The sequence below is a fragment of the Aristolochia californica genome, unplaced genomic scaffold (genome assembly GCF_029961685.1).
Source record: "Aristolochia californica isolate CCGP_79_NKW_82.1479 unplaced genomic scaffold, dmAriCali1.0.hap1 SCAF_8, whole genome shotgun sequence".
In the NCBI taxonomy this organism is placed as follows: Eukaryota; Viridiplantae; Streptophyta; class Magnoliopsida; order Piperales; family Aristolochiaceae; genus Aristolochia; species Aristolochia californica.
The window spans coordinates 6,170,144-6,187,827 of NW_027182279.1; the positions used below are offsets into that span (position 1 = coordinate 6,170,144).

Below are 17,684 nucleotides of genomic sequence, written 5' to 3' on the forward strand. Positions count from 1 at the left end.
CGTATAGGATCGTAATATGGAAACATAAGGCACATAAGCAAACAATGCACTGGGCCTAAAGAAGCAGCTGCGCGCTGAGGTTACACATGTCATAATAGAGCTTTTGAGTATCGTTTTTGTGCCCGGGGAGACATTTCATGGGACGCCCTACAGCATCATCTCTTTTCAAGACACTCTTTCTCGACTCTTAAATGACAATAGATATATATCTAAAGATTATTCTAATTATCCAAACTAAGAAATAAATAGTTTTTTGTATTAGACTTAAATTCGCATTGCTCCATGTTATAAATGACTAGACATGTCGAATCCCATTGTGCCTCGACCATTACTTCGGTAATGAAGCAGTCACTGTGCAGTGTACCAGTGTTTCAGTGACATTGGCAACTTTTGACATCACGTACTGCGATAATTAAGCTGCTGCCTATTCTTATCTATGATGCAACAAATGGTAAGTCATACATACTTAAATCCCGCACTTCATGGAAGAGAACCATCCCTCCAAACATCGATGAGACAAATGCCATTTCATCCTCCTCAACTACACCATTCCCCTTCTCCCCCACTTCATCTCTATCACAACTATCCTTCCACAAAAACACTTAACATCAAACACTTACACAGTGAGGCCCTGAGGTGCAGCAACCGCAGGGGGCTTTGGCGTAGCCTTCTCCACAACAATGGCCTGAGTTGTTAGGACCATTCCGGCCACAGAAGCTGCATTCTGCAAAGCACACCTTGTCACCTTTGCAGGGTCAATTACGCCAGCTCCAACAAGGTTCTCGTACCTATCATTCATGGCATTGTAACCAATTTCCCATTCACTGGCTTTCACCTTCTCCACCACTACCTCCCCTTCCACACCAGCATTATGTGCAATCAACGCTGCAGGTGACACTAAGGCCTTTCACACGAGCAAACAATGCCACCAAGTTAGCTTTCATTTTCAAGCAAGAAAAACAAGACTAGGAGGAAAAGAGAAATAGATCATGTCAAAAGCACAAATACGAAGACTATGGAAAAAGAACAACGTCCACAAGCTCAAACGTTAGGAAGTAGAACACTAGATAACCAGGATAATCAGCCATCTTTTAGTTCAGATTTCCCTAAACCCTTTTAGTTCAGATTTAATTTCAAAATTAGGAGGTCAGGATATTTTCAGAAGCTCTTTGAGATTCAAGTTAGTAATTCTTATCTGTAAACATAAATCACAACCAGTTGGTAATTCATATTCTGATCAGCTTTCAACTGATTTTTATTGTCCCATATGATGCAAAAAAAAACACCTTCTCAATGCTCGTGTACAACCAATGAAGAGCTGTTTCAATCATCTTTCATTTTTATATTACCCCATTTGTATGGTGTAACAGAAAAAAAAATAAAAAATGACCTTTATTAGTCCACCAGAAGCTAACCTATGCCAACCTCAAAGATACTCTTATGCTGACACCTATCTCTGTTTACACTACAGGGCAAATTAGGCCTGGACGAAATGAAGCCTACTGATTTTTCAGTATATTGTTTTCTGACGTCTTTTGATGTAAATTTGCTCAGAGAGACCCACTGGCTCCTCTTAGTATAGGTTTTATCACAAAATTATTATGAAGATGCCTCTTACCTACCATGTTGCATACCTTACTGAAACTAACTTGGAAAAGTGAAATTTTCAAGGTATTAGACCTCAACAACGTGCTTGCTCATTCTTACCTTTTGTACGATGTCGGCTCCTAGTCGCTCATCGGCTTCTTCAAGTTTGTCCTTGATGGCCGGGACATACATAGACAAGTGGACTAGTGCAGCACCACCCCCAGGTACAATACCCTCCTCGATGGCAGCAAAAGTGGCATTCTTAGCATCTTCAATACGAAGCTTTCGGTCCTCGAGTTCTGTCTCAGTTGCAGCTCCAACCTTTATGACAGCAACTCCACCAGACAGCTTGGCAATTCTCTCCGCCAGTTTTTCTGTATCATAAACAGAATCCGTTTCAGCCAGCTCCTTCTTGATCTGATTAATCCTGGCCTGGATTTCATCTTTTGTTGCAGCATCAGCTATAATGGTTGTTGAATCTTTCGTAATGGTAACTTTTCTTGCAATACCAAGTTGCTCAACAGATGTATTCTTGATCAGCAATCCCAGATCACTAGCCTGAAACTCAGCTCCTGAAAAAGGGCAAAGAGGAATCAAGAAAGTATCCACAAAAGGCCTTTTTAAAAAGCCAAGCTCAAGCAATGGAAACAGTCTAGAGAAGAAGAGAGAAAAGTTCAATACCAAAAACCATGACAGAGAATAAATTCCAACACATCAAACTCACACTGTGTAACAATATCTTTCTAAAAGCCCAAGCACACAAGCAAGAGAAAGGAGAGAGAGAGAGAGAGAGATCCAGAAGCATTCACATCATCACTACCTAAAATCTGACCAGTCGCATCCCAAAATGGAAAGAGAAATTGCAGGCAGTAATGATAGTTTCGAAAAATGAACCTTAGCAATCCTTTTTTTAAAGCAAGGTTTACTTTTCTATCGATTGATTTGTCTTACTACACTGGTAAGGCAGCAAGAAAATAACCTTAGGATTTCTTAATCCTTTCAGATCTGATTGGTATTGAATTCTCTTCCTTCAAATAAGAATCCAACTTGGCACAAACTACAGAGAGGTTTTCTCTTTCAATAGATGCCAAATTTGTTAGCTGGAACTAGTAATCAGCAAGTTTGCTAAATCATCACTTTGATCAAACAGGAACAGACCATTCAGTCCATTCTTAGGCACTGGAACTTTCAAACATTTTACAATTATTATCACAAAACTGAAAAGCAATGTAGTCCACAAACTAAAAAAAAAATTGTAGTAATGCATTTAAATTTTCTAATTACCTGTCAAAATGGCAATATCTTGAAGAAGTGCTTTTCTTCTTTCTCCAAAACCAGGTGCTTTGATAGCAGCAACATTTAACACACCTCGTAGTTTGTTAACAACAAGTGTGGCCAAAGCCTCTCCAGTGACATCTTCAGCTATAATAAGTAGAGGTGCCCTCAGTTGGGTGGTTTTCTCCAGCAAAGGAATTATATCCTTAATTGTTGTAATCTTCTGGTCAGTGACCAAAACTCTGGCATTCTCGAATTCCGCAATTAACTTCTCTGGGTTTGTAACAAACTGAGGGGAGATATAACCTCTGTCAATCTGCAAAAGAAATTTCAACATTTTTGTGAAGTTTTTGTTACGGGTACTTACAACTTACACAGCATAGATAAAGGTGTCAATGTTTGTTTTGCATGACAACGAACCTCCATTCCTTCCTCAACGTCAACCGTTGTCTCAAAGGATGACGAAGACTCAATAGACAGTACACCATCAGGACCCACTTTGTCAATGGCATCAGCTATCATGATCCCAATGACCTCATCATTGCCAGCGGATATTGTAGCAACAGCTGAAGATATAGACAATAAATACAGAACAAATATAAACTAAAACTAATAAGAACACACAGATCATAATGATATCTGACTCTAAAGAAAGTGTGCAAGATTCGTACAAAAAATTATCACCTTTCACATCATCACGCCCTTTGATAGGTCTGGCCTTCCTCTCCAACTCCTCTACCAAGCCTTGGACAGTCTTATCAATCCCTTTCTTTATAGAAACAGGATTAGCACCAGATGTTACACTGAGCAACCCAAGTTTGATTATCTCCCTGGCAAGCACTGAAGCTGTTGTAGTCCCATCACCAGCAGAGTCATTGGTTTTACTTGCAACCTGCACCACACAAAAAATACATTGAAAAAACTTGACTAGTTGGTAAATTTACAAGTTTGGAAAACTCTTTCAAATATGTAACAGGAGAAACAGCTTCAATTCCAATACATATGGCTGTACTTGAGCTATGAGCAAAGTGCGACAACAAATTTACCCACACAAGTAAGAAAATAACTTTAGAGAGGAAGCCAATACCTCCCTAATCAAAGCTGCACCAGCATTCTCCATAGCATCTGGAAGCTCAATAGCTCGAGCAATTGTAACCCCATCATTAACCACTTTCGGACTCCCAAACTCATCAAGTACAACATTCCTGCCTGTAAAAAGGTGAAAGTAAGATATCATCATTCTGAGAAACAAATAATAGTGAAACATGCTTAGAATGTATTACAGCAGGTCTTCTCATGACAAGAAAACTAAAAGACAGCAAGAGAAAAAATTACTCTAGCAAATGAAAGATTTACATACCCCTGGGACCCAAAGTTACACCTACAGCATCTGCAAGTTTATCAATCCCAGCTTGGAGTGCTGATCTTGAATTCTGGTCGAAGGCAATTTCTTTTGCTTTTGCCCTCACAACTAATCTACTGATTTGTTGCCTGTAATTTAGCTTTTGACCAGGACTAACTTTCCTCCTCGGGCTTTTCTGCACTTCAAAAGCCGAGTTCGGTAATTAATAATATAGAACTATTTTTAATTACATGACTGATCAGCAATACCTCAATCGTAAAACAGTAATACATGAATCGTATAAAAATCAAAACACTGTGATGCTGAAAATAAAAAATTGCAGAAACTTAAAACACTAATAGAAAAACAGTGCATTCCATCATATAACACATCTGGAACGTCTAGCACAGAAGAAGGGATACATCAGGAAGAAAGAAACTACAAGAATAAATGACACAGAATCAGGTATCAAGTAAATGTCAAAAGAGAGGAGAAGCACTGCAATAAAATGAGAATAGACGTCTTGCCTATGGTCTTCACAATGAACAGGGTAAACCACTGACCCCTTAAAGCTACCACCACATCAACCTCAGCTACAAGATCGGGCTGACCGGATATAGAGAGTGATCGTCCAACGATACAAGTTGGTACAAATAACTCCCTAACCACAAGAACGGAACACAAACGGCTCGGCAGCTAGTAGATATTTATACCGACATCAAAGGGCAACGATTTTCAAACCAGGAGTCAAATCCAATGCCATTTTTTTTATAAATGAAACATAAGGAACAGATATATTTGCAACCAATCCAGATGTCCAAGAGAAAATATGCAAATAAGACCTTGCAACTTCATTTTCAGAAAAAAAAAAAAAAAGTTCCAATTTAAAATTTTAAAAAATATATGTTTAGATGAACACTCCTACTCAGGAGAGCAGAAAGAAAATTCTACATATCGGCAAACAGATTTCCGAACAGCTACAATGTGTACAACTAAACGGCACAAAGAACCGCAAAAAAAAAAAACCGCAGAATCACAATACACAGAAACCTTTTCCTTCAGTTGAATAAGAGAGGATTACTTAGCTAAATAATGTCAGAATCCAATGACAAGAAGCTTCGCAAGACCACCACTACCTTATTATACAATCAAAAGCTAAAGACAAGTTTGAGTGCAATATAGCGAATCAAGAAAGCCAGAGAGAGCTAGTGTCCACCTGCGAAGGAGAACGCAGCATCGAGGCAGTTGAGATAGCATTTGCAGTCGCCATATTTTGCAAATTATTTTCCAAGTGAGAAATTCGCAGAGCTAACTCTTCGTCAGTGGAGCTAAAGTGGGCGGCTGTGGGGATAAGGCGACGAGACAGGCATAAGAGCTTAGGGCTTATGAATCATGATTTACGCCTTGGGGCTTCCAGAAGATTCCTCCTTCGTCATCAGAACTATAACGCAGGTTCTGCGACTCTTGACTCCGAGTCCACTCGCCATAGCAGAGTCGACATGATCTCTCTAAAGGCAGCGAGGCCAGTGTTTGTTATGGTGCTTTAACTCGGAACGATTATTGACTCGGCGTCTCGTTCCTTGGGGTCAGATCTTCGTGTTGGACCAAGACTCGAATAGGGGTGGGCACGGGTAGGATTGAGTTTTGATAAAACCCAAAAAAAAAAAATTAAAAATTAAAAATTAAAAACTAAATTAGATCAAGTTGGGGTTAGGGAGGGGTTAGTCGGATTCTTGTTTAACTTAACTCATGTTTACACTATCTTGAGTCTTGCATATAGTTGCTAAATATATGTTATTTTTAATTAAAAACTGAGAAAGTTGACCTCCATCTATGTTTTGATGATAGCAAAATTTAATCGCATACATACTAATATTTGTAATCGAGCATTTCAGATGCAACTCCTACTAGAGACATAATGATTAAAGTTCGTATAAAAAATTGACAAAAAAATAATACATGACCTCAGAGCTCAATTGTGTGTCAAGTCTTCTTGAAGAAACACCTAGAAGCAAAGAAATAAAGATTTAAATACTAGACCCTAGGCTATATAGAAATATCTCAAGAACTCTAGACACCAAACTTTGATTTTAAGGTATACAAGAACTTTGGAGCTTTAGGGCATTTCATTCCTCACTATCATGTTTAGCCAATACACTATAATGTTTTAAGCTTGTAAAACCCCTTATACATCTTCATCATAATTCAAACCAATTTTCTATATCTGGCATAAAACATGATCAATCAACCTATGTAAGCTTGATCGGTCTTATAGAAAGTAGTTCGGCAGAAGCACCTAAAACATGACTATGTAATTGATTGATCGATCATAACAAAAAAATTCCATATTGAGCTATAAAGTGTGATCGATGATACATCGTTCTATGATCAATCATCCATAACATTGCATAGCCAACCCCATAAAGTATGATAGATCAACCTAATTGGATTAATCGATTAACTAACCATTTTTGAGAAGTTGAGAATTCAATTGATTGATGGGCTAGTTGATCAACAAGTCTTTGGAATACAAAAATACAGTTGTTATACATGGTTGATCATTCATAACTTTCAAGTGATCGATCAATATTTTTTTGCAACTTTTTGAAAACGGACAAAAAATGGCTAATTTGATGGGGGAACTTATAAATACCCCTCCAAACACATTGTGAAGAGCAACTCTAGCATTTATTGGAAAATTTATTGCATTCAATGACTTTTTTTATTTGAAATTCCTTCACAAACCAATTTTTGAGAGAAAATAGCTTCAAAATTGCAACAAAACTTCCTATCCCTCTCAAATTCTCCATGTATACCAGTAAATCAAGCTCGAGACACTCATCTTTTGTGCATCAAAGGTTGGAGACTTGGAAATCTCAAGAAGAACATTTTCTATCCAAATTTCATGGGAGTAAGTTTTCTTTTTATTTTTGTATTTTCATTGATTCTTCTTGTTGGAAGTTGGGCCCAAGCCCACAGACCAAGGAAGGCCCACACGTCCAAGTTTGTTAGAAGATGGGCTCAAACCTATAAGACCAAGGAAGACCCACATCTCCAAGAGAGGTGGAAGATTGGCTCAAGGCCCATAGATCAAGGAGAAATCCCACAGACCCACACAGTGGTGGCATAATGGTAAATAAAGAGTCATCTCATAAAGATGACATTGATGTAATTAGTTTTAAGTTTTAGGAGTATTATTGTAATATCATAATCTTATTCATCTATAAATTGAGCCTCAAGGGGAGGGTTAGGACACAAGTCCTAACTCGTGGGAAAATGCATGATGAAGACTTTAAGAGGAGATTGTAGTCCACCAAATGATAAAACGATATATATAATGTGACATATGAGATAGACTAAGATACTCAAAGTCACAAAACATCACCATTAGAATAAAGAGGACAAAGACTATAAAAATTACTCAAGTATCACCTATGAAAAGGACATAATATATCTAGCAATATGCGTTTATGCCTAAGAAGAAATCATAGCTAGGTAAGAAAGTACAGAGAGAAATAATTATTCACTTGAAGTAAGTTTTCCGATATATGTAGGTTTTAAGTGGTAAAAACATTTTCGTCTTGATTCAACTAGCTCCACAAAACTTTTTAATGGGATAGAAAAACAAATAAAAATTGCTCTTGAAAAAAAAAAAAATCTTGTTCGAGTTGGTTTTAGGAGATGAGAAAATTGTCACCCAGAATCTTCCACAAAAATTTAAAGAGGATAAAAAATAATTTTCTTATTGCCCATTTTGAAAATGAGTTTATTAATTTTATTGATTATGTGTATGTGTGTGCGTGTATCTGTGTGTTTGTTTGTTTTAAGGATAATGTACTTTTAGTATATTTAATAGGATTAACGAATTTTGGTCATTCAATTGTGAAAAAGTATCTTTAATAGTTTGAAAACTATTCATAAATTAAGTTAAGTTCGAAAATAAAAATTTTAGTTTTGGAATATAACTAGTAACAGAAAAGGTAAATAAGTAGAAAAAAAAAAACTTGTTATCATATGAAATGGAACAATTGGCTCATGAAAGTCTATCAAATTAAAACAAACATTCAAGTTTTTGGTGACTCAAAGTTACATTATGGAATAGATAAAAAAAATTAAGTAATATAAATGTATTGAATATATTTATAGTAATTATATTTTTCATTACATAGTTACATAATATTTTGATTTTATTTTTTTGTAATCATAATTTTTAAAAAAAAAAAATTAAACTAATAGGAGGAAACAACATAATTTTACTCTCGGATTGGTTGTTAGTGGTCACTTTTTCCTTCATTGCTCCGTGAGGTCAAGAGAAAGATCATGAACCCCAAAGGAAAGAACACACCCCAAATGTTGCTTTAAACTGGCATGGGTGTTTTGGATTTTTCGAAATGTATCACCTAGATCAAACTTTGAGATATATCATTTCGCTCCCTAGAAAATATATGATCCCATATATAAGGCACCCTGGTTTCATAAAGACACAATTGCAAGGATTCTCAATCTAGTGCCACTCTATCAGGACCACTGGTTCATCTACCAAGTAGGGTCCAAATTATTATTTTTTTAATTCAAAATATCAAATTTAACTCTTGTGAATTGACACTAATGACAAGTCAACCCCATCTTCACAACACGTGTCAAAGGATAGTAGGACGAGGTCCAATGTCTTGCTCTAATAAGCCTAAGCCAAAGTTTGACAGCCCCATTTTAAATAGCTGACAATTAGAATATTTCTCCAATTACATTTGTATTCAGTATTTGATTAATTGTATATGTAAATTTAAGAAAAACATAAAATGACATATGTGTTGTATTTTTTCTCTCAATGTGCCTTATTAATTGTTTTACTAGTAAAATGTATATAGGTAAATGGGTACTCTTACATAAATTCATAAATTACTTTTCTAAATACTTGGATATTATACAATGAAATTATCATTACCTTAGTTAATTATTTAGAGGAAAACTATTTAGAAGTGTTATTACCTGAATAAATGAAAACATATTTTAGGATCGACATTATGAAGACGCAATTATTTTGGAAAAGAATCATTAGATAATTTTACGTTTTTTAGGAAGAATTAACAATCAAACTGTGTCTCTCTCTGTTAAATTACTAGACCAACTATAGTCAAACCATGTACTCCCTCTCACAACCATCGATAGTACGTTTCAAATATGAATTCATGTATTAAGAGAGATTTATCTCAATCACTCTCTATCCACCCACATGAAGCAAATCAATTCGAAATCGATTTTAATAGGTATAGATGTGGGTGGCCTTGAAAGTCTAATATGTATAGATTACCACAAAATCCAATTCATACTATTGATATATGGGAGATTTATTCCCCATGATACTCTCATATTTTTAAATTAATAAAATTTTAAAAGCCACATTATTTCTAACGTATTATAAAAAAAAAATTCAAATCACCTTAGTAGATTAAGAAAACATTCGAGATACACCCGTTGTGAATAGGATAACTATGTAAATGGTTGTTTGAAGTTTAGAAGTGTTTTATAAAAATTACGAAAAACTATGGTGTAGCACTGGTTCAAGAAAAAACATTTTTTTCCCAAGCCACTCATTGTTTCTTTTCTTGCTCGAAGTTGCTGCATGAAACTGCGACAAACGTGCATTTGAAACCGTCCTCCTAAACACTTTGTTCAAGTGTTTTTCTTTGGAAATCGGAGGACCATTCATCCTTTGGTTTCTATCATAAGAAAGAATTGGACATATTATGTGTTTTTAGGGTGGCATCAAACTGAACCGGTTCACGAATAACTCGAGCTTGGCTTGGAGCTAGTTCGATTAGATTCGAATAAATCCCATCTTGAATTGAATTCGAGATGGGTTTTCGATTTTTTTAAGTAAACAAGCTGAACTCAAACAAGAGGCGATTCGATTCACAAGCTCGCAAAAACAATGTAGAGTTTCTTAGTTTCATTGTAACCCTAGCTTCTCTCTATTGAAAACAATTTGTTTCCACAATCATATATTGATGAGATGTATCTAACCCTGGTTTTCATAGTCACTGATCCACAAATTCTATGTCTCTCTCCAATATGGTTTTGGATCAATCTAGAGCCAATCTTGGTTCCTCATTCAAGGCCACTAAGATCTCTGCTTCGTCAACCTTATAGGGGTCAAATTGTTTTTTATTCAAAAATTGGATTAAAAAATCAGAACTATCTAGGTGTCAATTGTAAGCCTTCAAGAACCTGTGTTTGTAATATTTAATATAATTTTTAATACATAGTTATATAATATTTTGATCGTATTTATTTGTAAATGCAATTTTCCAAAAAAGATTAAAAAAATCCGAAGAAATAATATAAGTTTACTCTCATGTTAGTTTTTAATGGTCACTTTTTCCCTTCAAGGAATCTTCCATGAGGTAAGCGCAAGACACTAAAAAGAATTATATTCTTAACACAATCATGTTATTAATTTTATTGCACTTCTAAAAGAAAAATATTTAGAGGTGTTATTACCTAAATAAATGAAAGCCAGTTTTAGGATTGACAATACGAAGGCCCAACTATCTTGGGAGAGAATCACTAGACAAAGATTATTAGTCTTTTAAAAAGAGGAAAAATTATCATGTATCAATGAATTAAAGAATAATTGGGAATGACTTGAGAAATGCAAGCACATGGAGTTTTATTCATAATCTAATAGTCAATTTAAGCCACTAACATTACTTTTATAGTGCCCCTACAATAAAAAGAAAAAAATGTTGGCACACATTCATTTGGACATTAATATGAAAGAATGGACTAAGCTTATCTACCGGTCAATCAATCAAACTTTATCTCTCTTTCCTTCTCTCTCTATAGAACTACTCGACTTGCTACCAATCAAACTATTTGCTCTATCTCTTTCTCTCTCAACCGTTAGCAAAACGTTTCAAATATGACTTCTTATACTAAGTAAGATTTCTTTGTCTTACAACCTCTCTCTCAATCACACTCCAAATAGAAATCAAATTTAATAGGGATAGAACTGGGGTGGGCTCGAAAGTCTTATATATATATCGATTACTCAAAAATCCAATTCATATTATTGATATATGGGAGATATACAACCTATGTTGTATCAATGGACTTGATAGGACAATACTCTCATACTTTTGAAAAATTAAAATTCTTAAAAACTCATTATTTTTGCAACATATTCTTGAAAAATCAAGATACTCTCATCTCTTACGCAAAATACAGATAGATACTCAAACCAGCTTTTGTCATCTGATACTCTCATCTCTTATGCAAAATACAGATAGATACTCAAACCAGCTTTTGTCATCGCTCTCTCCCTCTCTCTCCTCTCTCTCTAATTCAGTTCCAATGCCATATAGTTGTTGCAGTTAAAAAATCTCTTACGTGGTCCGTGGATGGGTTGATCGGTCCACTCGTCCCTATCCTCAATGAATCAACTCGTCTCTCTCATGTCCTATTCCCATATTGACGAGGTAACGGCTAGAGGACGGACTTGGGAGTTGGAAAATTAGCATGACTTGACTGGGAAAGCATCCCTGATCTTGCAGAAAAATTCCAGCAATCATGTTGATTCTTTCATCCCTTCACTTCACTTGTATCATCTTTCAAGAAACAACCGGTTAAGCTTTTGCAGACCCGGAACATAAGATCTTGCATCGTATCGTCTCAAGAAACACCGAGATGTCCATCACTGATCTTGACATGGCAAAAGTAATTCTCTCTCTCAAAAACACCCAGTGGGCTTAAATATTTTTTGGTTCTTTTAATGCAAGTCTTTGATGTAGCTCTTCCATATAGAAAAATAAACTGTTTTGGGAAAACGGAGGCCAAATGCAAGCCTCCATGAATTGACTTAACTTGGAACTGATTGGCTTGGAAGAAAAAGGCCAAAATGACGACTTGAGTTTGATAGTGGATTCACCCCAATTCCCCTTCCTCTCGGAACCGAATCCAATAAATACCATTGCAACTCCCTTTCCTATCTCTACTTCACTCCACTTGTCACTGAAAATGGACCAAAAGGCAAAAATTAGGATTTGATTAGTCAATAAACAAGGCCAAAATGAGGACTTGTCAATTGGACAAGCTATCGATAATAAAAAAAAACTATAAGATGTATTTGTACTAATAGAAATAGTAGGAGAAAAATAAAAATAATTTTTTTTCTCTCAAATGAGTAAGTCTTTAGTGGTGAGAAAATTTTCAATTTGATTCATTTTGCACAACAACTATTTTGAGGAGAAAGGAAAACTATAATTAAAAAACAAAAACATAATTTTCTAATCTTTGAGTTAGTTTAGGCAAATAGATTTTTTTTTACCAATTCCCCCTACTCAATTTTGTAATATAACCAACATGTTCACTAACCAGTGAGTGAACCAACATGTTCACTAATCATGTTGCAACTTGTTCATGCATTTCTGTTCTTGTTCATCGTTCTGAAGAGCATAGGCCATATTCTAAAATAAATGAAACGTGTGTTAAGGAAAACATTGACCAAGTTCAATGTTTAGTGAAACCAGATTGCATATTGTGTAATGCATCTCCTCACCCTAGGGCATCATTGTCATTTATAAAATATGCTCCTAATAAAATATATTTGTTGGAAAACAGGGCCCAAGCCCACACGACCAAGGAAGACCCACATATTAAAGTGTATTAGAATATGGGTTCAAGCCCATAAGACCAAGGAAGACCCATGGATCCAAGAGAAATAAAAGACGAGCTCAAGGCTCACTGATAAAGGAGAAGGCCCATAGGCCCACATACATTGATGGCAGGATGGTAAATAAAGGGTCATTACATAGATATGGCAGTGATGTAATTATGTTAAAGTTCCAGGGTTAAAACCCTAAGTTAAGGGGTATTATTATAATATTATAGTTTCATAAATCTATAAATAGAGCTTAAGGAGGGTAAGGAATAATCAATTCCATAACCCTTCTTCCTCCAATTTTCTCCCAATGAGTTTCTTTTCCTTTTTCTCCATGAGTTAAATTCATGGAGTCCTGAAAATCAACGTAGTATTAGAACTTTGATTTTCAGGACTGCGACTATGGTTATTCTCTCTTTTATTTGTTAGTCTCGAGCACTATTTTTTTGCTTTCATCTTTTTTATTAAATCATATCATCCACCATGCCTGTATGCTCTCTCTCTCCACACTTTTTTTCCGTATCTGAGTTGAGCCGAATTGACTCGGTTTAGTAGCTTGAGTCCAGCACGACAGTCGATCGGAGGCTGGAGTTTCCTCCTAGCGTTGTCGCCAAAAGAAAAACTCAGCCTTCCCCAACATTGCTTTCCGTCAGTGAGTCCATATTGGCAGCGGGTCGAACACTGGCATATTGGCGTGCGGGCTAAAAAAACGGCATCGAAGACGAAACCTTCTCACGGCGAGGAAGTCGCCGAGCATTGCTCTATTGAGGTTTACAATCCAAGATATCTTTTCGTTCTCCGTTCTGGAGGTTGAAGACGACTGCCGAGCTTCTCGAGTGCCAGCACTGAGTTGCAGTTTCTATGCTTTGTTTCCGTCGAGAGTCCATTACAGCGTCGGCATTCGGGAAGAAGATGTACTACTGTTGTATTTTTTTCGTCATTCTCTGTTCGGCGCCTTTGCCAAAGAAGAAGAAACACCAGGCAATGCAAAGGGAAGCCAAGTCGAAGACGGAGACTCCTTCACTGTCTCTTTGAGAATTATACACTCTACTAGCTCCGCCGAGCTTCCCGAGCGCCAGCTATGAGTTGCTATTTTTCAGGAAGTTGCCATCGTCAACGTTCGGCTTAATTCCCAATGATGTCTCTTATTTCGGAGAGTTTCCATTTTCGTCTCGCCTTCAAGATCTCTCTGGCTTTTATTCGGAAAATTTCCTCCCAAAGATATCTCATTTTCCACTGTTCGGTCAGGGAAGAAGGCACTGTTGCCTTATTCAAGTTTCCTAAGGGGGGGTTAGTCCACAATGAAGTGGAATGAATTCACCCCTCATTACTTAGTTCATTAAATAAAGGCGTTAGGGGGGGGGGGGTTAGTCAACAAAATGAAAATTTGATCTTCATCTTCATCTCATGCATCTACATGATCTTCATCTTCGAAATAGGTGTTTATTGTGGAGAAGTTCATCTTCGAAATCTTCAAAATAGGGTGTTAGTGTGGACAAGTTCATCTTCATCATCATCTTCATCTTCGAAATTTAAAACCATTGATTTTATTAATTATAAAAATAAGTTAATTAAACCAAGTGTTTGAGTTAACAATATTTTAATTACCACTATTAAATCACTAATACAATAGAGTAAATAAAAAATAAATATGATTAATGAATAAAAAAGTATTATATTAATAACATAAGATAGATTTTTTACATGGTATTAATTAATAATATATTTTGACAAAATTAAAAGTAATTAATTAATCAAATGCATACTTTAATTATATTTTATTTACAAGAGACTTAAATATGAAGTTTAATATGGTAATAAAATTGAACAAAAATAATAAATAAATACATATATAACTTTATTAATAACCTAAAAGAAAGATTATTCTAATAACGAGTTTATGCCTTTAATATTAAAATCATCAAGTTACAAGTTTAGTACATATAAACAACGCATGTTCAAAAGTAATAAGATACAACCATCATTTATCGTTCTACATGGAAGTCGATTTGGCATCTCGAAATTGTACGGCTCTTGTAGATTCTAATGCACTTTGCCTCCAAAAGCATGTTACTTGGTTACCCACATCCTCAAGACTATCACAATCGTCGTTGTCTGTATCATCCATTGCACCTAATTGGACTGCACCACCTCCTCCACCGAGCTCGCCACCCGAATCATCATCTTCATCTTCAAATATATCATCATAATCCTCTCCACATATATAATTGTGCAATATGCAACAAACATGTACAATTTTCACCTGGATCTTAAAAGAAAATGGAGGAGTGCCTTTTAACATTTGAAATCGAGCTTTTAAAGCACCAAAAGTTTGCTCAATAATATTCCGTAAAGATTAGTGTCTTCGGTTGAATAATTATTTTTCCTTTCTAGGAATATTATCTCCAAATTCTTGCAGATGATACCGGGTTCCTCGAGATGGAGCCAAAAATCTCGGAAGATTTGCATAACCAGCATCGACTAGATAATATTTTCCTATAATAGAAATTATATACTACATAAAATAATTGAAGATAAAATAGATAAAAAATGACTGCATAAAAATATATTACTTACCTTCAGGAACAAAGATTTTATCTCGGCGAGTCAATGCGTCCTTCAGTACATGTGAATTAGCTACTGATCCCTCCCATCCAACAAGTACATAAGTGAATTGCATGTCAAATGAACATGCTGCCATCACATTTTGTGAGAGATAGCCTTTTCTATTCCAAAACCTTGGTTGATCTTCAAGTGGAATGTTCGCTTTGATATGAGTTCTATCAATAGCTCCAATACAATCCTAATTATACATTTTCAATTAATATTGACTAATTTTGTATATTAATCTAAAATTATTTGGTTATAGGAAGTGATGTTACCTTGAAGTACAGATAAAACATTGAACTAGTTAAAATCTTCGAGTGTGTGCGTTCTGAAGGTCGTTTGAAGTAATCAGAGTGAAGTTTGAGGATTGCATCCAACACCTTGTTAAAATACTTACTTATGGTCCAATTTGATCTATCAAACATCTCTGCTGTGACACTATAAGATTGTTATTGACCAACAGTTAGGAGGAAATATGCAAGTTGTTCTTCAACTGAAATTGTTTTTGTGGCTAATAAAAACCCTTTACTAGTAAGTATATCTACCAATTTGTGAAATACCAGTTGATTCATCTTGTAAACTTTCCAAAATTTAACTAGTGATTTGTCTAGTGCCTTTTGCAGATACAAGGGACCATTCACCCCACAAGAATGTGGTACACGTTTGTTGCAATGGTACAAATAATATTTTCCCATTGCGATAAACAAAGTTGTGAATGCAACCATCGTTGCAACCTTTTCTTTGTCTGTCATAGTATCCATGGAAATCTACAAATTCAATAGCCTAAATGTCATAAACACAAGTAAACATCAATCTTCAATCATATCCTATTTGTAATCACAACCATTTTTATCCATATTCCCACATCCTACATTCAATCACATCCCTACGCAACCATATTCATTTAATTATCCACATCCATACTCATCTACCATATTCATCCATGCAATATATAAACACAACAACATATCAAATTTAAATACTAACCATACTAATAAGTCTTGCAACGTTATAATTCAAATATCATACCTAATACATAATAATATTCCAAAAGAATAGTGTATTTATAACGCATTACAATTAGTTTTCAAAACAAAATTTAAGCCACTTGACCCGCTCTTCCACTATCATCTCCGCAAACGTGACCTTCTTAGTTGGCATATCCAACCATAAAGGAACGCGAAACTTCAATTCTGCAGACAGGTTTGGGATTTCCCTGAGGGCTTTGACCCAATCTCTTTCAATATCGGGCTCTTTCTCTTTAGGCTTCATCATGAAATTCTCAAATGTCTGAGCTATTAGATCCATTGCATCAATGAATCTACTAGTGTCATCATCGGGCATTTCGGTTCTCTTTCTATGACGACTTGAAGATGACCGCTTACTTCTTTCAGATTAATTACCTGGAGACTCATCCGTGCTTAATAATGGTGATGGAGTATCCCTAACTATATCAACATCCTCGGGCTCATCCATCGGGACATGTTCTGATTCATGGATGAGTTCATCACCCTGATCTACAAAGGTTGCACCTCCTGACCCTACGGCTATTGTGTTTCCCACCACCACAGCTAATTTGTCGTACAGGGCGTCTGTACTTCTCAGCATCTTTATGCTCCTACAAGAATAAAACATCCTTTATACGTCTTGGAATAGAGTTATACTAACGCGAAAAACATAAAAAATATTTTATTGTACATCATAATTTACTGACCTTTATGTAGTCAAGCCATACAGAATTACATGCAGTAACTCGTTGTGTGGTTGCATCCCAACCGAACCCACTAGTGTTGATACAACTCGTTACCATTTGATATGTTTTTTTTCATGATCTCGTTCGATTCTTCACCTGCTCAACAATTTTTTTATTGACTGCGTTTTCATTGAACTTATTAACACAGTCCATATATACCTCATGCTTCCATACCCCGTCAGGCAACTTATTCCCTAGATTAACTTGCTCGACCAAGAGATCGAGCATTTTGCTAACATCTTCGAAGGTCCAAATGTCATATGGTCGACCGGTTGGTATTCTTCTTGCAACCATGTATAATCTAAATCCGAGATCGTTCTCATGGAAAAAATTTTATTAGACAACCTTTACCTGTCACGGAAACACAAACCATAAAAAATAGAATACCATGTGGTGGATATGTATAACACCTGAATCTCCTCACCACATGGCAAAAACATTCCATAGCACTTCAAAAATTC

At 35.7% G+C, this 17,684-nt stretch overlaps 1 protein-coding gene across 1 annotated transcript; it reads right to left on the reverse strand.

Moving 5' to 3' along the window:
• Window positions 1-235: 235 nt before the first annotated feature.
• On the reverse strand, window positions 236-5,573 carry LOC137938599 (ruBisCO large subunit-binding protein subunit alpha-like). The gene is made up of 8 exons (XM_068783559.1): window positions 5,421-5,573; window positions 4,223-4,400; window positions 3,950-4,071; window positions 3,547-3,754; window positions 3,283-3,428; window positions 2,872-3,178; window positions 1,708-2,159; window positions 236-904 (listed from the first exon to the last, which is right to left on the reverse strand). The coding sequence occupies exons 1-8, from the start codon at window positions 5,472-5,474 to the stop codon at window positions 617-619; spliced, it is 1,755 nt and encodes a 584-aa protein (XP_068639660.1). The 5' UTR covers window positions 5,475-5,573; the 3' UTR covers window positions 236-616.
• Between the last annotated feature and the right edge of the window lie 12,111 nt (window positions 5,574-17,684).

Bases quoted from the DNA above. Each gene is read 5' to 3' on its own strand.
- LOC137938599 (XM_068783559.1), bottom strand. From the start codon at position 5,474: ATGGCGACTGCAAATGCTATCTCAACTGCCTCGATGCTGCGTTCTCCT. The intron at 3,429-3,546 runs GTGATAATTTTT...CTATATCTTCAG, and splicing joins AGGGCGTGATGATGTGAAAG to CTGTTGCTACAATATCCGCT. The intron at 3,179-3,282 runs GTTCGTTGTCAT...TTTCTTTTGCAG, and splicing joins ACGTTGAGGAAGGAATGGAG to ATTGACAGAGGTTATATCTC.